Source organism: Panthera onca, chromosome D2 (assembly GCF_046562875.1).
Source record: "Panthera onca isolate mPanOnc1 chromosome D2, mPanOnc1 haplotype 2, whole genome shotgun sequence".
NCBI classification, from domain to species: domain Eukaryota; kingdom Metazoa; phylum Chordata; class Mammalia; order Carnivora; family Felidae; genus Panthera; species Panthera onca.
This window is the reverse complement of record NC_138349.1, coordinates 11,793,255-11,815,265: the sequence shown is the minus strand read 5'-3', so window position 1 is coordinate 11,815,265 and position 22,011 is coordinate 11,793,255. Positions and strand designations below refer to the sequence as shown.

Here is a 22,011-nt window from a genome sequence, read left to right as displayed (position 1 = left end):
GCGATAAAAGAGTAAAACCCGCAAACCCACTACAAAGTGATGCAAAATAAGAAGGAACCAAGAGGAAATCCCTTACCACTCTCACACCTTGAGTACCCAGCACAGACACCTTACAAAATACAATTCGTGCTTAGTATGTGCTCAGACTTCACCTCCTCCCCTTCTCCCCAGAACTCATTCTGCACCAGCCACACCGGCCTGTACTGGGCCTCCAACGTGCCAGGCACACTGCTGCCTCTCTCTGCCCAGGATGGACACCCTCCACCCCCGACAGAGCATCTGACTTGCTCCCACACTCGACCAAGTGTCTCCCTGAATTCCCTGAAGGCGGGACCTTCCCTGACCACTCGGATTACATTAGCAACTCCACCCTGGCCCAGCGCCCCCAAGACCCTTTCTCCTGGGCCATTACTGTTCTCCAGGGCACTTCAATGACATACTACATACTTACTTAGTATCTACTGGTGTTCTACTACAATCTAAAATCTGACCGGTTCAGTAATTCCCAAAGTGTGGTCTAGGGAACTGCCTGGGAGTTGCTGACACCCTTTTATGAGTGCACGAGGTCAAAATCACACATAGATGAAAGATCCATTCAACGTGCAAGAGAGACCAATGAATTTACTGTAGTGGAGAATGCAAGTTCACGGATGAGATTACAGATCCCACACCTGCAACCATCCTTCAAGAGAATATCCCGTAGGCAGTTTTGGTCTAGTATCAAAGAATATCCACAGGTATCCGAAAAGGCTACGAAAACAGTCCTTCCTTGGCCAACTACTTTTCTGTAAGGAGCCAGCTTTCTTTCATATACTTCAATCAAAGTGTCCTATTACAATAGACTGAATGCAGAAGCAGATTTGACAACCCAACGATCTACTAATCCAGATATTAAAGAGACTGGCAAAAAACTGTGTCACTCTTATCGCTAACGGTTTTTGGTGTGAGAAAATAGCTATAGTTACAAAAATATTTTATGTTCCTATGTAACTGATTTATTTTTGTGAATTACTATTTTAGCTTTTGATTTCTACTATGGTAAACTGATGACAAAAACAACCCAAATAAATTACACCTCTTTGAGTCCTCAATAATTTAAGAGTGCAAAGTGAGTCAAGGAGTGTGAGAAATGCTGGTCTATTTGGTCTACTGCTGCTTCCTGAGGGCCCAGAAGAGCGCTGACACTCGCCCTCAGCGAGCACAGTTAAACAAGCAGTCAGCACTGCCGGTCACACCACTACTGAGAAGCAACTCCCTCGTTCCCCACGGTGACGCTCGTTCTAGATGCCCTGGCAAACGAAGGCAGCTCGACTTTGCAAGCAAGAATTAAAACTGGGGCAATGGAGATAAAGATCTTTATTACCTCAGCTAAATGAATTATGCTCCTGTAATTTAGGTTCACTTAAAGATTTAAGATTTTTAACGTACACAAAGGATACCAAACTGCACAAACAGGCATCGACTGAGAGTACAATTTTAAGGAAGTTCCCTGCAATCGTGCTGTTAGATTTGCAGAAATATATGCTAAGGCAATAACAGAAAAGTGAAATGTTGAGGGGTGAATAGGTTTTAAATTCTGGAACTTAGCAGGCTTTGTTTCCCCTGAGTAAGATCTATTATAATCTCAAAGTTAAATACTTGGGTTGAATGAAAGACAATTAGATAAATTTTTCAAGTCTGCTTAGGTTTATAATAAATATTTATATTGATCTTACTGCTGGAACAAGATGTTGAATAATTCGGTATAAGTGTTCTGTGAAGCTACTATTCCGCGGGCAACCACTCAAGTTAACTGTGAATTTTCCCAGTGGAAGAACATCTCTTCTTGTATATCTAGAAAAAAAAGACACCAACCAATAAGATATTCAGGTCATTTCCTGATTTCCACCAAAGAGCAAACAAAGATCAGCACGGTATTGTCATTAAAAATAAAGCAGATTAGGGGTGCCTGGGTGGCTTAGTTGGTTAAGTGTCCAACTCTTGATTTCGGCTCAGGTCATGATGTCAGAGTTGTGGGTTTGAGCCTCGTGTCCACTTCTGCATTGACCTGACTGCACGGAACCTGCTTGGGATCTCCCCTCTCTCCCCTTCTCTCTCAAGATAAATAAACTTAGAAAAAATAAATAAATAAAGCAGACTACTCTGATCGGTTCATTTATCAGAATGACAGCAATAAAAGTAGCAGGCAGAACCTAAGTGCTGATCAGGTGCTAGGGACTGTCCAGAGAGCTTAAATGCCTCATTTAGTCCCCACACACTCTAAGGTAGGTCATCTTCGCTGCACAGGTGAGAAATCTGAGACAGAAATCTGAAGTAACATGCCCAGAGCTCACACAGTCAGGAAGTGGGAGAGCTGGATTCAAACCTACAGTCTGGCTCCAGAATCTATGCACTCAACCATCACGTATGGCTGTCTGAAGTCGTATCCAAGGAAAGATTTATTGGAGTACAAAGATGTTTACTGCAATGAAAAACTAGGAAATCTAACACGTATGGAAACAGTACACCTGTCTATAAGGAAATACATACTGTGCAGCCATTGAAAAGTTTTATGAAGAATCACAAAGGGAAAATATTTAAGATATATTCAGTGATAAAACCAAGATGTAGATCTGTGTTAGGAATGCAATGGAGTATCTGTGTAGGGATATATCCAATCCATATGCAAACAAAAAGGACAAAATGGGGACGCCTGGGTGGTCAGTTAAGTGGCTGCTTTTGGCTCAGGTCACAATCTCATGGTTGGTGGGTTCGAATCCTGTGTCTGCTCTGTGCTATCACTGCAGAGCCTGCTTCAGATCCTCTGTCTCCCTTTCTCTCTGCCCCTCCCCTGCTCTCTCAAAAATAAACAAACATTAAAAAAAAAAAAAAAAAAAAAAGATGAAATGGACATGAGCCAAGATGTGTTAACAGAGATCATTTCTGACTGGAGAGATTATAGATGACTTCCCGTTTCTTTACGCTCCTGAAACTTTGAAGACACACGTTACTTCTGAAATCAGGGAAGACACACGTACAGTGCTGTGCAAGGGAGAGGCGCTCACGTCCACAGACCAGTCAGAGGTGCACACACTGAACTGTGTGGAGCCCTGGATTGTATGAACAGAGAATGCAGGACCCAAAAAGAGTACAACAGCTCATTTTACTCATCAGCCAGGCTCTGTCTGACTGTCGCTCTTCTATTTACGGGAGACATAAACAAAAGGTTCAATGTGAAACGGAGAAAAGGAATTTGTCTGCCATCTGGTGTAACACTTGTTACACTGAACGAATAAAAACCATCTGATGATGAAGCTAATAAACTGTGACACACCAGTTAGCGGAGAAACCTTCCCGCTCTCTTCCACTTTCCACACCACCCCCAGCTGCCCTCAGCACCCCGGGACGACCGCACTTACACTGTGGAGATGAGATGTAAGATAAGGTACTCGGCGGCCAGGCTGTCTCCCAGAAGGGCGTGCGTGAGGAAACCAAGCAGCTCTGCCCGGACCGGAGACAGTTCGGACATGAAACCGGAAATGACTGGAGAGGGGAGACCACATTTAGAACACACACGCAGCTCCTCTCGAGCATCTCAGGCTGAAAAAACTAAACAAACCCGAGTGGAAAAGAGCACTATGGTCCATAGACAACTAATGTAGACTTAAAATATTGGTCACTAAGTGGTGCCAATCTTCAAAATAAGACAGCCTGTAAATTTTCGTTTGCTTCATTTTAATAAAGAGGATTAACACAGAGGAAAATGGGGCAGAGAAAGGGCGATTACTAGAGAAGCTCAACCTGAGGAGCGAGGACCTGACCAACTCAGCGCCACCGTGAGCACATGTCACAGGCAGCTCCCGACACACACAGGGGCTGACGGTCTGGGCTCCACGGCGTCAGCACTTACACTTACAGGTTTTGCTCTCCTCCTTGTTAAGGCAAGCAGGCAGTAAAGGATTGATGTGCTGCAACTTCTGGGCTAAAACCACATGGATTCTTGGCACTAACGAGGCAGGAGGACTGTGCACTCGCTGCTCTTCAGCCGTGTCTGTGCATTCCATTGGATCCAGGAGCGAAGAGGCATCCCTACGGAGACAGGATAAAGCTTCAATTCCCAGACACATCTCTGAAAATGAAATGAGAATTCAGGCCGAGAACGGTTCCACCTGTGTATCTTCTTAAAGAACAAAAAACAGCCCCTCACTCTAAATTGTCAGGTTACACGATTTCAGGCTAGTTAAGGTCGTAGGAGGCTATGGATTTATTCTTTGAGAACAAGAACATCTTTACTCAGTGTGCTGTAGCTGCAAATAACAGAACAGAGTATGTCACTGATAAGGCTGTTTCAAAACACAGATACTTTTAAGCTATCAGCTGAGACATGAAATACTTCGCAGCAGCATCTCAGCTACCCCCAAACTGGGGTCTTTTTCTCAAAAGCCATCAGGTATCTCTTACTCAGTGTGTGGAAGATCCACTCACCTCTATCCTAATTGCTCTTCCTAAATGTTATTCCTACACGACACCTCCCTTGAAGAGTAGTCAGGCAGTGAAAATAAAGTGTGAGTTTTTCAAATTTGCCAAATAAATGAGCAGACGATAGATTTGCTCTGCTATGATTGAAACAAAACACTAAAATGTTTTTCGAACTTCAGACTTTACAGGTTGCTCTAGAGTCCCCACTTCATACTGCTATCTCCCTCACACACAAGGACAATGACAACCCTTAGGTGACGCGTACTGTGTGCTGGGCAGTGTTCTTCGCTGTGCACCAACACCCTCAGCTACAGAGAGGAAACCAAGCCACTGCAGCAATTAAGCCCAAGGCTGCACAGCCAGCAAATGGCCAAACCAGGCTGCCAGCCCAGCCCAAGCGATCCGGGTCTCTCTGTACACTGCGTGGCCTCAGCAAATGAAGTAACCGACGCAGGAAAAATCATCATAACCAGAAACAGCTGAGAAAAGTAATTTGCTATACTGTTATTACGGAAATGTTATTTAAGTTTAAAGTTCTTTAAAATTTTTTGTGCCTTTTTTTTTTTTTTTTTTTTTAACAGTGAAAAGTTCTTTCTGTGGAGAAACCCAAGATCAACGTCCAATACTCAACAAAGCTATCGTGTGTGTGCGGGGCGGGGGAGGGGAAGGGCGAGATGCGATTCCACTCTTCTGGCAAACTCAAAAGATAATGAGGAAGATCTGGATTTTCAGGATATATTGTTAAATGAGCAGAAAGAGTATAAAGGAATACATATACTGTGCCACCTTTTCCATAAGAATAAAGGGGGAATAAAATACACACGTTTCTACTTATTTTGGCCAAAACTACATGGAAGATAAAAGTGGAAAGGGAGGCTGGTTCCCTATGGAGGGTGAGGGGAACAGGGCAGGGCGATGACAGCCCTGCATTCTTTGTGTACAGCTGCAACTTTGGCAATAATGTCAATGTTTTCTAGACTTTAAAAATCAAAACAGTTAAGGATGGAAGAAAAACTCTGAAATGAAGCACAATGGAAGCAAAGGAACGCGACCACATAAAATGAATGATGAGCAAAAGAACCAAGGGGAAGGAAAGTACCCACCCCAGTAACTCTGGACATAACACTCTGACTACAAACCCCATTCTAAAACAAGAAGAAATGGAAACAAATCTTGAACTCAAGTTATGAGGTTTGTTGTTTGCAGTGCTATGGACTACCAATTCTGCAATGACCTTCCCTGTATTGTAGGATGTATGGAGAATAATGAGAGTCAAGCTTCTTTCTGTTAGAAAAGGAGTTACAAACATGGGAAGGGGGAAGGACGATCTACGTGCTGAACTGGAACCAGAAACAGTGTGAACTCATGGTTCTGATATACAGACTTGAAGATACACAGATCTATGTGTATGTAAACGTGCATTTATTTGTACGTATACAGTGGGAATATGTATATATATATTTCCCAGCACTGTCCACTCAAAGGGCATAGAAGCAATACCAATCCTAGTACCAAGGAGCACACAAGCACTCAGACGTAGACTTTTAAATACAATTCCTCCCTAAAAGAAACTGGTGCTCCTTGGAAATATGGCTAATAGTGCAGCTGGAACATGGGGAGGACAAGATGAAGCTGAAACACTGTTAATGTGCCAGAAAAGAGATGTTCAAAATCGAAAAGGTCATGTCAGCAAGGACCCAAAGCCTGCTTACAATGACTCCCACTAGCAAAATGAGAAAATCTGAATCTCAAAATTATACCAGGCTAACGTCCATGCTGATATAAACAAATTACTGGAATAAACAAATGAGAGAGAAGGGAAATTGCTCTTCCAACAGAATGCCAATAAATAAATGTAGGAAGAATGACTGAAATAATAAAATCACCATCACAGTAATAACTGGTTCAAGAATCATCAATGGATATTAAAATAAGTGGATGTTATATGAGAAACCAGGTATTTATAGTCTCAACGTATCACCTTCCAAATTACTTGTTTATTACAAATTGAAAAACAGTAACTTTGTAGGACAAAAAGGCTGGCAAATGCCACCTTAACCAAGTAATCAAAATTAGTATCACCAGTAATAGGGCAACCAGACATCACATGTCTCCCGAGATGATGGCCTGAATCTAATCATGAGAAAACATCACGCAAACCCAAACTGAGATATTCTACAAAATGACTAGCTTTTACTCTTCAAAAGTGTCAAGGCTCTGTGCATGTGAGGACACGGAAGACAGCCATTTGCAAACCAGGATACGAGCCCTCACTAGACACTGGATCTGGCAGCACCTTAGTCTTGGACTTCCCAGCCTCCAGAACTGTGAGCAATGAATTTCTGTTGTTAAAAAAAAAAAGGCATCGAGACCAGGAAAGACAAAAGTTGAGAACTATTCCAGGTTAGTGGAACATGTGACCCTATGGATACCGTACCAGGGAAAAGAAGAAAAACAAAACAACAACAACAAAAAACAAACGCCAGAAAGAACATGACTGAGATAGCTGGGGAAATTAAGTGTGGACTGTGGGTCAGTGTATTGTGCATCCATGGCAAAGTTCTTAATTCTGATAGTTATATTCTGAATGTGTATGAGAAAGTCTTTGTTGTTAGGAAATATGAACTCAAGTATTTAGGGTATAATGTAGGCAACTTACTCTCAAGTGTTTCAGAAAAATGTATGTATGCACACAAAAATGTGTACATGTAAGAGCACGAATGACAGAGCAAATGAGGCACAAGTGTCAACTGGTAAATCTGGGCATAGGGAGAAAGTTCTTTATAACTATCTTCCAACTTTTCTGCAAGTTTGAAATTATATCAAAATAAAGTTCCCCCAAAAAGAGCAAACAGACTCACCTTTCGTCATTATTCAGTGTACTTAGCACAGGATCCACAGACAGAATGCCATATAACTCAAGAACATCGTTTACTTTGAAACAATCCCAGTCTTCGTAGACCTAACAGGAGGAAACCACACAAAATCATGTTGTTAGCACTAACCAACACCAAAAAATCATAAAATACAGGAAATGGACCTTAAGGCAACTCCTTTATTTCATCAATTGAAACCAAGAGAGGTAAAGTACTCGCCTGAAGTCATTCTCCTAGTTAGCAATTAACAATTAAAACACAGGACTCCTGACTCCCAGACCATGGTCTGTTTTCAATATACCACACTGCTGTGAAGAAAAGGGCTTTCCCAAAGAATGATGGCCAACTAAACGAGAAACATGCATTATATAACTCAAAATCCATTAGGTATACCAAGGGAAGGGGGAAAAAACCAGAATGACTAACTTTGGACTTATTCACACACTAGGTACCATTAGGAGGATTAACACTAACTCAGGCCATGAGGTTTTTCACAATAAAACAAACTTTCAAAGTTGTCTGTCTTTAATGCACTTTAGTAACTGGCAAAGCCTCCTACTGGGGAGACCTAACTGAAGCATGGCAGGAAAGCTGTCCTAACTCTGGTCCCTGTGTTACATAACTGAAGTGCCACTGAAGTTAAAACCACAAAATATGAGAATGGAAAATTCTCAAGATCATTTCTGAAACTTCAAAAAAACCAGGGTAAGCAAGACTGGAAAACAAACTACCAACAGATTTGCTGCCTTCTATTTTATTTTAAATTCAAATGAGAAATGGATTTTGGGGCGAGAATGTTGAAAATGAAGTCGTTATTAGGAAGATGGAAATGACTGAGGAAGGCAGTAGACATGAATTAAAAAACTGCTCCACTTCTGTGTTCGAATATTCTTCAATTCTTTCAGAATGCTGTGGTGGGCAGAACATGGCCTCCCAAAGAGGTCCACATCCTAATCCCTGAAATCTGTGAATGTGTTACCTTGCAAGCAAAAGGAATGTGTGTAAATTAAAGACCCTGCAATGAGGAGATTATCCTGGATTATCTGACTGGACCCAAATGTAATCATGAAGGCCCTTAAAACTGGAGAATCTCTCCTACCAACAGTCTGAGGGAGATGTGACTATGCAAAAATGGTTAGAGAGAGGCATGGCTGCTGGCTTAGAAGATGGAAGAAGGGGTCCCAAGCCAAGGAATGTGAGCACTTCTAGAAGCTAGAAAAACAGTCTTCCCGGAGCATCTATAAAGGAATGCAGCCCTAAGGACTGCATATTATTCTCAGTGAGATCCATGTTGGACTTCTGACCTAAAGCCTATAAAATGATACATTTTTGTTGTTATTAAAAGCTACTGAAGTTGTATTTGCTGCAGCAGCCACAGGAAACAAACACAATGCTAAGAGCACTCCATGTCGACTTCTGAGACACATAGCACATCTGTATCCACATGGGGTCTATAAAGGGTTTAGTACCTTCACAAGGCATGCAGGGCCCTTCTCCCCTGGCAGTGGAAAATTCAGGTCAAAAGGAGAAGAGAAGTTCAAGAAGTTCAGCTGTTGCCCAGTAGAAGCTTCAGTTTCTAAACGTTTTGGCTCTCCACACCACTGAAGACCACCAACACTGCCTAAATTCAAAGAACAACACTGCACTTAGTCATTTTTAAGGCTTCCCAGAGATAAAGAACATTCCAAAGAGCCTCTCAAGTTTGATATAAATGGTGCTGCTGAACTCACAAACTTCAAGTTGTTACGTTTCTTAAATAACATATGCTAACAAAACCTACTATCTGACCTAAGAGAACAAAGATTATTATGAAGATCTGCAAATTTTAATCATTTCTTCCCTACAATAAGATGGCAAAAAATTCCCTCAAATCTCAAGTATTTTAAAAGTTAACATTTAATAGTTACTTTGAAATCTTTAAGAAATACATGGTTTACAGACAACAAACCCACCTTGGTAGAACTTTTTTCTACTTATTAAGCAGAATAAAACCATATAATAGCAATATATTCATTTACCACATATTTATTAGCATCCATTATGTACTAGGAATCAGACCAGTTGTTGGGGATACAAAGATGATTAAAAAGTACCCTCTTATCTCTGAAGCAGTCCCAGCCTAGGGTTTATAACTAATTAGAATCAACAGATAGTCAGCCACACCATAAAGTATTGGTCAGCAATAAAAAAATAAAAAGGAATAAATTACTGATACCTGCAACAACTTGGATGGATCTCAAGGAAATTCTGAATGAAAAAAGCCAATCCACAAAGTTTATGTAATGTTTGATTGCATTTATGTAACCTTTTTTTTTTTTTTTTTTTTTAGGGTTAATGCTAGGCTGGAATCTTTTTTTTTTTTAAATTGAAGTATACCTGACTACATATGGTCATGCAGTAACAGAAGCATAAAGAATGAGTTAGTGTTTGCCAGGGGTTAGCAATCTGTGGGGAGGGGAGAGGCAGGAAAGGGGTGAGTATGCTCTACAAGGCAACTTGAGAGATGGCGGGCAAGGAACTGCTCTGGATCTTGACCGTGGTAGTGGGCCCATGAATCTATCTACACGTGACCAAACTGCCCAGAACTAAATACACACACACACACACACACACACACACACAAATAATGCATATAAGAAATGTGAATATAAGGTCAATGGGTGGTATTAATGACCATTTCCTGGTTATGGTATTTTATAGATGTTATCAGGGGAAACTGGGTCAAGGATATACAGGCTCTCTCTCTATTATTTCTTACAACTGCCACGTGGTCTACACTTATCTCAAAGAAAGTTTAAAAATATATGTAGCTTGACAGATTACCCAGAAACCAACAAACAAGTTTTACATAAATAATACACTCAAATGCATTAAAAAAAACCCCTACAGTATGACATTCAAACAAAAGGCAAAAAACAGAAGAGAGCATCAACTGCTTAGACAATAAGAGAATGACTATGTCCTGGATTCTAAGGTTACTTATTGTTATGCTACACCATTAATTTATACTGTTTGGGGGGGTGGTGTGGAGAAAAAGAATAACCACATTTGTATAGATTTACAATTAAACATTCCAATTTTAAGAACATTAAAATCTGCCTTGGCTTTAAGGAAATACAGTAATATGAACTTACTAAGTAGGAAAACATATGGGTAAATGAAATTCATTACTAATTCTTTGTTTACCATTCTCAGCCCAATCTTACAGAAGCCCACTGACGAGACAGACTTGTTTGACCTCCTCTCCCTTCAACTTGCCCTCTGATGAAGGTGCTCAAGCTCAATGACTGGCCAGAAAAGGAGGAAAGACAAACTTCTCTACCTGCCACAATAAAGAATACTCCTAAAAACCGTGATCGGTGAGATCGAGAATGAACTATGCCAATCCTGAAATGGTCTCATCTCTTAGGGCACTGCCCCTTTTCTCCCTGTGTTAACGAGAATTCACTGGGTTTTCAGCACATTTCGAGATAAACCACTACAAACATGTATAAATATAATTCTGCCTATCCCAAGGGCTTTCTGCTCTCAAGCTGAGGACTAAGGCATCTCATGTGCCACAATTTCACGTTTTCTGCTGGTGTTCTCAATCTCACTAACTTAAAATACCACTATCTCAAAAGGAAAATAAGAAAGGATGCTTTCAGATATGAAAAAAACATTTTCAGGATAAAGTACTATGCTTCCGTATTACTTATGAGCAGAGATAAAAACCAGTATGAAGAATGAGCAAAGGCCTTTCTTGACTAACCACCTGAAGACCCTTACAAACTAATAGGCGAGCAGACACTTTTCACTAAGTGATGCCTAACTGCTTAGTTATGAAACAGTCTGACCAAAAGTACTGCAGAATCTCTCAAAACCATCTATAATTGCGATAAACTTGAAAGTGAGGTTGTCCCATCACTGCCAGCTCCTAAATCTAGAGCTGCATCACACGACAATTCACTCTGAAACCGAATCTGAGAGAGAAGTCTACAGAAAGCCCGCTGGCACACAATACCTGCTTGCCTGGCACCCGCATGCTGGTCTTTCTGTTTGCTGGGCTGTAGGTCCATATCTTCATCATCTTCATAACTCCTCTTGTGACGACTGGGGGTGTAGGACGTTGAAGGACTGACTCGAGCTTGGTTTGCATTAACATAGGCGTTAAATAAGTTAAGAAAAGTCCACCATGAAATGAGGAATATCCTAAGGTATGCTAATTACAGGACCAATAAAAGATTACTAGTTTGGCAATTTGGTTAAAATTAAAACATTCTTTTAAAAGAAGACTAGACTTCCAGTTTTGATTATGAAGGTAGCAACTTAACCTCATGCCCCCAACCCCTGCTATAAAGAAGTGTAAAACTAGGCAAAAGACACAAGGCAACGATTTCTAGTCACTGTAAGGGAGCATAAGGTTATAATCCTTGAATAAGAAAACATAGCGGATAAACTCCACATTCTTCCCAGCTTTCTCTTGGAACACTGCCCAAATTGCAACAAAGAGAAGTAAAGGCCCTGCCCTTGCTAAGTAGAGCCTGCTTTGGATTCTGTCTGCTTCTCTCTCTGCCCCTCCACCCCTCACGCTCTGTCTCTCTCAAAAATAAACATTAAAAAAAAATTTAAAAATCACTAAAAACAGGGTGCCTGGATGGCTCAGTCTTAAGGTTAAGGTTAAGCGTCTGACTTCGGCTCAAGTCATGATCTCGCGGTTTGTGAGTTCGAGCCCCGCGTTGGGCTGTGCTGACAGCTCAGAGCCTGGAGCCTGCTTCGGATTCTGTATCTCTCCATCTCTCGGCCCCTCCCCTGCTCATGCTCTGTGTGTCTCTCTCAATAATAAATAAATGTTAAAAAAAATTTTTTTTAAAAATCACTAATAATAAACACAGAGATGACTCAGATATTAGAATTCACAGACAAGGACACTAAAGGGCAATTACAAAATTCACAATTTTAAAAGCAAAGATGAGATGAGTCAAAGATGAGGAATGTTAGCAGAGAAATGGAAACAAAAAAAAAAAAGAAAAATGAAGAAGTGAAAAATAAGATACCTGAAATAAAAAAAAAAACAAAAACAAAAGTCTCCCAGAAGCCCAGTCACCAGGAGGACAGTACAAAGAATCTAATGACCATGTGCGTGGATCCTCAGAAAATGACACAATGATGAGAGACTGGACAGACAAACATTGAGAGAAATAAAGGCCGAAACCTGAAAAGTACCAGTCCACAGATCCAAAATCTCAAAAATACCCAAGCAAGATAAATACAAAAATACACACATCACAGTCAAACTGCTGAAAACCACAGACAAAGAGAGAACATTAGAAGCAGCCAGAGGAAAATCAGAGACATTACACACAGGAATACAGTAAGATGATGGCTATCCTTGCATCAAAAAAGCAATGGAGGCCAGAAGACAGTGGACAATACCACCAGAGCACTGGGGAGGGAAAACAGCTATCAAGAATTCTATATCCAGCGAAAACATCTTTCAAAAATATAGGTGAAATAAAGACATTTTCAGTTGAACCAAAGCTGAGAAAATTCATTCATCACCAACAGATGTGTACTTTAAAAAAAAAAAAAAAGCTTAGGAAAATGACTCTATATAAAAGCAAAAAGAACAGGGGTGTCTGGGTGGCTTAGTCAGTTAAGCCTGTTTGGGATTCTCTCTGTCCCTCCCTTGCTCAAGCTCTCTTAAAATAAATAAACTTAGGGGTGCCTGGGTGATTCAGTTGGACTTCGGCTCAGGTCATGATCTCGCGGTCCGTGAGTTCGAGCCCCGCGTCAGACAGAGCCTGGAGCCTGTTTCAGATTCTGTGTCTCCCTCTCTCTGACCCTCCCCTGTTCATGCTCTGCCTCTCCCTGTCTCAAAAGTAAAAAATAAAATGTAAAAAAAAAAAAAACAAAAAACAAAACAAAACAAACTTAAAAAAGAACAAAGGGAGCTAGAAATGATACATACACACAAAAATACATAAAAGACATTTTTCTCATTAAAAAAAAAAATTTTAACATTTATTCAATTTTGACAGACAGAGAGTGCGTGAGCAGGGAAGGGGCAGACAGAGGGGGAGACACAGGATCCAAAGCAGGCTCCAGGCTCTGAGCTGTAGAGCTCGACACGAGTTCGAATTCATGAACTGTGAGATCATGACCTGAGCTGAAGTCAGATGCTCAACCGACAGAGCCACCCAGGCGCCCCATCCTCATTTCTTAATTTACAAAGAAGCCAAATGTTTAAAGCAAACACGGTAATATATTGGGGGCTCTACAATTTAAGTACAAATCAAGTGTTATGGCAGCAGCACTAAGTATGAAGTGGATGAATGCAAGTACACTACTGTAAAGATCAAGGAACAAAGAAGAAACCACAAGGGAAATTAGAAAATGTCTGAGTTGAATGATAGTGAAAACAACAAATCAAAATCTGTGGAATGCAATTAAAGCAGTGATTATAGAGAAATGTATAGCCTTAAATGTTAATATTAGAAATAAAAGATTTGAAATTAATGATCTGAGCATCCACTTTGAGAAGTGAGAGAAAAATTAAAACCAAACTATCATAAAAGGAAACAAGAACAGAAGTCAATGAGATAGAAAACAGAATATTAAACAAACCACTGACACTGACCAAGAATAAAAGAAAAATTAATTAGTGTTACTAGAAATGAAAAGAGATCATTGCTAGATATGCCCCAGACATTAAAAGGAAAACTAGGAAATATTATGAAAAGCTTTGATACTGACATAAGTACAACTAGATTAAAAGATTTTGAAACAATTCTTTGAAAGATACAACTTATTACAACTGACACAGAAAAAAACTGTTAAACTTAATTGAAAATCTTCTCACAAAGAAAACACCAGGCTCCAAACTGGAAACAACCTAAAACCTCATCAAGCAGAAAAAATATAAACAAATACCATCAGTGATAAAAAAAAGAAGGAGCTACTAACATACAGAGATGAATCTCAAATATGTTATGCAGAACAAAAATCAGACACACAGACTCTCTCTTGCTTCCATTTCAGGACACTCAAGAATAGGTAAAATGAAGCTATAGTGAAAGAAATCAGGACAGTGGTTCCAACAGGAGACAGGTGCCTGGAAAAGACACAAGGGAACTTGCTGGCACAAGTTCTTTACTTTGACGGGTGTAAATTGAATGGGTGTGCATTTGTCCAAATCACTGCAGTGTACCTTTAAAATCTACGCATCTCAGGGTATGTGAACTATGCCTAAAAAAATTACTAACTAAAAAAATTATACAATTTAAAAAATAAAAAAGACACCAAGATGTTTCCACATCTCTCAAAATAGCCAACATGTTGCCTTCCCTTAAGAAATTCAGCATTAGCTCTAATTTGAAACTATGTTTTTACTTAATTATGGTACTTTTCAAGTACCTTTAATTTAGCCACCTCAATCTTTTTAACAGTATTTCTTTTAAGTTTTTTCTATTTGAGTGTGTGTGTGAGCAGTAGTGGGGCAGAGAGAGAGAGCGAGAATATACTAAGCAGGCTCTGCACTGCGAGCACCAGAGCCTGGACTTGGGGTTCAAACTCACGAACTGTGAGATCAAGCCCTGAACTGAATGAAATCAAGAGTCAGACACTTAACTGACTAAGCCACTCAGGTGCCCCAACAGTATTTCACTATAGGAATATACCATACTTTTATGATTTCTCCACAATGAATAGTTGGGTTGTTTTATAAGCTTTCTTATTTAGGACAAATGAAAAACACCTCATTAAAATAAAGCCAACCTCTGTAAATGAAGAACAATTTTTTCCCGGCTAACTTGATTGGCATAAAAAGATGAAGTTTCTAAAAACTCAAAATTTAATTGTTTTTTATTTTATTTTTAAATGTATTTATTTTGAGAGAAAGAGTGGGTGTGTGTGAACAAGGTGGGGGGGAGGGAGGGAGAAAGGGAGAGAGAGGGAGGGGAGAGGAGGGGAGAGGAGGGGAGGGGAGGGGTGGGGAGGAGAGGGGGAGAAGAGAGAGGGAGAGGAAGAAGGGGGGGGGAGAGAGAGAGAGAGAGAGAGGGAGAGAGGGAGAGGGAGGGAGAGGGAGGGAGAGGGAGGGAGAGGGAGGGAGAGGGAGGGAGAGGGAGGGAGAGGGAGGGAGAGGGAGGGAGAGGGAGGGAGAGAGAGAGAGAGAGAGTGAGTATATCCCAAGCAGGCTCCACACTGTCAGTGCAGAGGTGGATTCGTGGCTTGAACTCACACACTATGGGATCATGACCTGAGTGGAAATCAAGAGGTGGACACTTAACCAACTGAGCTGCCCAGGTACCCCTAATCGTGGCCTTTTCAATTAATAATCAGGAACCATTCAATATGGAAGCAACTTCAGATAAAGGATATTTCTTTTACCCACGTAGATTCCCCAGGCACTGGAACACAATAGAAAGTTTGTCTTTCCAATGTGGTAGTTCGTGGAGAGTTTAAATCAACTTCTTGTTGAGGCTGTGATGTACACAAAAAATATATTTAAAATTTTACTAAGAAAAACAAAAACAAAAATTTTAATTAGCAAATCACTTTTTTCATGTTATTTATAAAATCATTGTAAATATTACACATTAAGAACTAAAAATCAAATACCAAATCCAAACTGTCATTTTTTAAAAAGGAAAATGGACATAAAATCATTTCACATGCAATGATGAATATACTAGCTTCCCTCAAATCCGTAATATACAGCACCCTGTTACAAAATTAAATCCTTTTTAATAAACAGGATACACGGTACTTCCATTGTCTCTTTCATAGAAAATGATCAGAATCAGCCTACAAAACAGGAACTTAAATGAAATATTCATCAGGAGGTAACTGATATGAGATCGGAGTCAGATATTATTCCCTAAAAGAGGCATGTTCTCTATTTCAAATACACTTAGAAAATCCTAAGAGGTAAGAAAGAACCCAGGATGTAATATTAAAATGTTACTTTAATAAGTACATACTACTTTTATAGTACAAAAAAATTCTTAGAAGTAAAAAAAAAAACATATTCCATTTTTTAAGGTAAAAAACAAGGGCCCAAGGACCCACAAACCCAAGAGACATCAAGTGTGAGCCTTAGCCAATATGTACAACCTGGGCTTTCAGCATGTTGCTTTCTTTCCAGGCCCCAAGTTTTCCTAGTTTGGTGCTTTTACGTATGACCTTTAGCAAAACAATAGAAACTATTTGCCTTCGGAAGTGTCACACGTGGACAGACACATCATCTGTTTTATTTTCCTATTTCCAGATGCTGAGATTTGGTAATCTATGGTGATATTGCATTTTGTGTACTGGACAAAACTGTGTATTTATTAATACATTAGGCTAATATGCCTCAGGATTCCTCAAAAAAGGGAGGCAGCAAGCATTTATAAAGTTAACTCATTCGATTTGGCACCACGTTTTACTCCCACATTTTACTTTGTAGAAACACTGTAAAAGAAAAAGGATGTCGGGAGACCTGGTTCATCATGTGTTAAGATGAACAAATCCATCTTTCATGGGTCCCCCTAAATAACTGTAGGAAGATACATTTTTGTTGAATGTAATCTTCACGGCAACCTTCCAAATTAGGGCTGTTCTGTTCAGACTGGCCCCTGAACTAGAACACTTTATTCAGCCAGGCACAGCTTCTACTGTGAATTAACGGCTGGTATGAGGGTTATAAATCAATCTCTTAAGGTTCGGGTAAGCAGGAGTCAGACTCCCAAAATATAAAAAGCCCTACATAATCTGATTAAATTAAGATTCTGGATCAGCAAACCAGAGAACTAGACCCTAGAATAGAGGTAACACCTTTCTACGTAAGCACCTGCCTGATCAATCCCCACCTATGATACCTGTTTTTTTCCCCAACAATAAAATTACCATCAATTTCAATAGAACCACATGAAAAACACATAAAAAGTAAAACGTGGGAGATATTTTTGCTTTTATCAGAAAAGCAATTTTTAAAAAACTGCAGATATACTGTAGGTCCTCTCTATAACTGCTTTCCTAGTAAGTTTCTACCTCAAGACAATCTCTTCCCCAAACATAATCCTGCCTGGTGTTCTCTGCCTTCTTGCCTTTCCCATGATATGTAAGAGAGCTTCCATTACTTCTTTTTATCAAAGAAAGCTTAAGTTTATTAAAAACATTTTTCCTCCTACAAAAAGGTGACAGGATTTAATGAAATTTAATTAAGCAAGTGTTAAGTCCTAAATTAAGCTTCCACTGTTATTTTAAAATAACTTATCATAACCTGTAATTTTTTAACCAAGTATAGAGATATTAGGAAAAGGAATTAGTTTTGTTATTTATAGTACTCCACCTTCTAAGAGATTTTTAGAAGATCAAAAATACACCCACATCAGAGAAACTCAAATAAAAGGTAAATAAAACATTCATGTGACTTCTTAGAACTTACTTACACACAAGATAAATACATTTAAGATCAACCAAAGGAAATAAATTTGCTGCTTAAGAAAAAATTCCTATTGGGCCACCTGAGTGGCTCAGTCGGTTTGAGCGTTTGACTCTTAATTTTGGCTCAGGTTACAATCTCATGGTTTGTGAGTCCCACATCGGGCTCTCCACTGTCTGCACAGAGCCTGCTTTGGATCCTCTGTCCACCCCCCTCTCTCTGCCCCACACCCCCTTGTGTTCTCTCTCTCTCTCAAAAATAAACATTTAAGAAAAAAAATTCTTACTAAAAATGTTTTATACATCTTAAGGATACATACCCCACACTCTGCTACATCTCTGTATTTTCCAAAATGAAGGACCTATGATCCAAAACAAAGAATAACAGTATCATATCAGTATATCTGAATCAAAACCACCAGAAACAACAAGGATAAGATTAATACCACTAATTACAAACAGAAAGTTTCATGAAAAAAAGCAATACATACACGTGCTTTTGTGTTTCGGTTAACCGTTTCGTAAACTCCCATGTAAAACTCCGGGTCAAACATATCCTGAATCATGCAGCGAAACTTCACAAAACTGTTAGGTTTCAAGTAATGAAGGGGAACTTCATTCAATGATGGCACCTTAAAGGAAAATAAGTCAATACTCCTATCTGTAAAACATTAAGCACATATACAGAAACTATATATCCAGACCCAAACTGCAACACACACACACACACCCCCCAAACCCCATGAGGAAGCCAATGATCTCAACAGTTAACGTAAGTGCTGGGCATAAAAGTACTGCGTTCTTCCTAGTTTGTATAATGACATTGGACTCTAATGTAAACTTCACAAGTAGCAGAAAGGCATTTGCCTTCCTGAGCTCTTCTCTTAAAACGAGTACATCCCAGGGACACCTGAGTAGCTCAGTTGGTTAAGCACCTGACTTCGACTCAGGTCATGATCTTGCAGTTCGTGGGTTAGAGCCCACATCAGGTTCTGTGCTGACAGCTCAGAGCCTGGAGCCTGCTTCGGATTCTGTGTCTCCCTCTCTCTCTGCCCCTCCCCTGCTTGTACTCTGTCTCTCATCTCTCTCGAAAATAAATAAACATTAAAAACAACCTAGTACATGACAATTCTTTTTAAATGAAAGCAATAAAACAAAGATAATAGAGACTCACACCTTTTTTTTTTTTTTTTTTTTTTGGTCTTAGAGAGTAATATGGTCAGTTACTGCCACCTAGAGGCACCAACATAGAAGCACCGAATTGCTCGACGTTCCAGTTGAAAGAGGGCAAAATCTTTTAATACATATACACTTAATGCAGAAGACAGGGCACATTAATGTATACATATAGTATATATATAATGTGTATATACAGTTTAAAATTTTACGTGGATTACCACTCTACAGAGAGAACCTGGAAGTCAGCCCAACCCAGCAGCAATAAACCTACCCATTTCGGAGCGTTATTTTCCTTCAGCTTTTCCTTAAAATATTCAATTACTTTCTTCTCCCAGTCAGGATTAACTCCATTTTGGGCTGGAAAAAAAAAAAAAAAAAAAGGCACTTTTCACAGCTACATGTACAATATTACAATACGTAACAACAGACTCTGGTCAGGTGTGGCACTTCGCGTTCAGGTGCAGCCCTGCACTGGGCACGGGGCGGGGGGGCTGCCCTCCAGGGGGTTGGGTGTCACAAGGAAGGGCATGGTGACCTCGTGCAGGCTCTCAGGAGCCAACACCCTAGCCGAGAACACCACAGAACGAGGCCTAAAGCTACGCAAAGCAGCATATGAACCATCATTTGTAAAGCACAATGTTCTTTGAAAACATTTTTATACAGATTTTTTTCCCTTACAGCTATCCTGAAATAAAAAGAGGATGTTTTTTTAAAAAAAAAAATTAATTTGGGAGTAATTTCAAACTTTCCAAAAAATCACATGAACAGTACAAAGAATACCTCTGTCTTTGCTCCATTTATCTGCTCTCATAGTTTTCTGACCCAATTTAGATTAAATTACACACATCCATACGCTTTTGCCTTTAGATTATTTCAATATGCATTTCCTTAGAGAGATTATTTTACATAACTAGCAGTACTGTTACCAATCTCAGGAAATTCAAAACTAATGCTTTTTACCTAACCCACCATCCATATTCCAATACTATCCTTTATTGCACTTTTTCCTCTTCGGTACATGAGCCAGTCTAGGATCACATACTGACCGCTTTTAGCTATCATGTCTCTTTAATCTTCAATCTGGAACAGTTCCTCAATCTTTACTTTTTATGACATTCATATTTAAGAAGAATACAAACCCTAGATAAAAATATAGAATGCTTCTCACTTTGGGTTTGTCTAATGTTCTCTTATGATTAGATTGCAGGTGTGCACTATCAGACTATTCCCTAAGCAATGCTGTGTCCTTGTAATGGTATCATCTAGAGACAAATGTCCACCTTCCCCTCACTGATGATGTTCACCTTAACCACCCAGTCAAAAGGGTAGCCAATCTCTCCACAGTACAGTTACTTTTTTCCCCTCTGCAACTGTTAAGTAATCTGCAGGAGGCACTTCAAGAGCATGCAAATAATTATTACAAATCTTGCCCCACCCCCAGATTTAGCATCCATTGACAACTCTTACAATGATGACTGTAAAATGAAGAGAAAGGTGTTTCTAATGTCATGTTAAAGAGAAGAGGGGTGCCTGGGTGGTTCAGTTGGTTGAGCGGCTGACTTCAGCTCAGGTTATGATCTCACAGTTTGTGAGTTCGAGCCCCGCGTCAGACTCCGTGCTGACAGCTCGGGGCCTGGAGCCAGCTTCTGATTCTGCGTCTCCCCCTCTCTCTCTCTCTGCCCCTCCATCGCTCACTCTCTGTCTCTCTCTCACAAAAATAAATAAACATTAAAAAAAAATGTTTTTTAAAGAGAAGAAAAGCGGGGTACCTGGCTGGCTCAGTCAGTGGAGCAACTCCTGATCTTGGGGTTGTAAATTTGAACCCCACGTTGCACGTAGAGATTACCTAAAAATAAAATCTTAGGGGTGTCTGGGAGGCTCAGTCAGTTAAGCGTCTGACTTTGGCTCAGGTCATGGTCTCGCGGTTCACTGAGTTCAAGCCCCACTGACAGCTCAAGCCCTGGAGCCTGCTTCACATTCTGTGTCTAACCTCTCTCTCTAACCCCTCCCCCGCTTGCACTCTCTCACTCTCTCCAAAATAAATAAACATTAAAAATAAAAATAAAATAAAATCTTAAAAAAAAAAAAGAAAAGAAAACCAAGGCTTTGAAAAAAATTACAGCATTTGGCCAAGACCAAAGTGAATTATTGACAGAATTAGGAATTATCTGCTCGGGGAGAACCAGCAAACCACATAGCTAGCCAATACTTCCACCATTTATATTCATCACACAGGTGCTATGGTGCCGTGAAGTAAAGGAAGGAACTATTTGTGACGAGCCGATTCTGTTAGAAATATTCATAAAATTCCACTAACACCATGCTTAGCAGGGCTTCCAAACACTTTCATTTAATTGAGCCAAGTCTAATTCTGAAAAAAGGAGGGAGGAATAAACTCCTGAGGTGATTCAGATGTGCAACGAGGGTTAAATCCACCGGGAAACTGGTCCTCAGCGCGGGCCCTGACCACCATCATTGGAATCACCTGAGTAGTTGTTAAAGATCCAAAATTTCCAGCCCGTTCCAGACCTACCGAATCAGAAATTCTGGAGCTGAGGCCTAGCAATCTGCGTTTTAAAATGCCTAAATGGCTTTGCGGCGCCCGTCCCTTCCCGCTGGCCGTCCCCTCTGGGAGCAGCCACGGCCCGCGGCCGGAACGGCAGGACCCCGAAGTCCCACTTCCACGAGGACCACAGTGGCGCGTGCCTTGTGGTTCAACCAGCCAGCTTGGAAGATCCACAGACCAAAGGCCTGGTGCCTCACCCGCACCCTGCGCCTGCCCACCGCTGCGGCGTCACACCCAAGTGTGAGCCGGCAGGGCCTTCAGCTCAGAAGAGTCTCGAGAGGCTCGTCCACAAGGAGGCAGCCTGAACCAGTGATCTCGGTGGAATCCAAGAGGGCAGAACCAGTCTGCAGAGTCCTGCAGGCCGGCGTGCCGTGGTGGCAGCACCGCTCCCAGCCCATCCTCCTTCCCGGACGCCCTCGGTCCCGAACTTCAGCTCAGGTTATGATCTCCCAGTTTGTGAGTTGGAGCCCTGTATCCGGCTCCGTGCTGACAGCTCGGGGCCCGGAGCCAGCTTCTGGTTCTGTGTCT

General features: G+C 40.6%; 1 protein-coding gene across 3 annotated transcripts in view; it reads right to left on the bottom strand.

Annotated features, from left to right (window-relative positions):
- Positions 1-22,011, bottom strand: part of MCMBP (minichromosome maintenance complex binding protein) — a 48,042-nt gene that overhangs the window by 8,610 nt on the left and 17,421 nt on the right. Inside the window, exons 2-11 of one of the 3 annotated variants that reach the window (XM_060641342.3) lie at positions 19,189-19,274; positions 18,230-18,370; positions 18,059-18,100; positions 15,693-15,794; positions 11,338-11,482; positions 8,804-8,955; positions 7,320-7,420; positions 3,890-4,068; positions 3,399-3,522; positions 1,716-1,833 (exon numbers count right to left, since the gene is read on the bottom strand). In XM_060641342.3, coding sequence (XP_060497325.1) covers positions 1,716-1,833; positions 3,399-3,522; positions 3,890-4,068; positions 7,320-7,420; positions 8,804-8,955; positions 11,338-11,482; positions 15,693-15,794; positions 18,059-18,100; positions 18,230-18,370; positions 19,189-19,274 — 1,190 coding nt within the window. Of the gene's footprint in view, positions 1-1,715; positions 1,834-3,398; positions 3,523-3,889; positions 4,069-7,319; positions 7,421-8,803; positions 8,956-11,337; positions 11,483-15,692; positions 15,795-18,058; positions 18,101-18,229; positions 18,400-19,188; positions 19,275-22,011 lie in introns of those variants that run through there. The other 2 variants (XM_060641343.3, XM_081790458.1) reach the window with 2 other exon arrangements.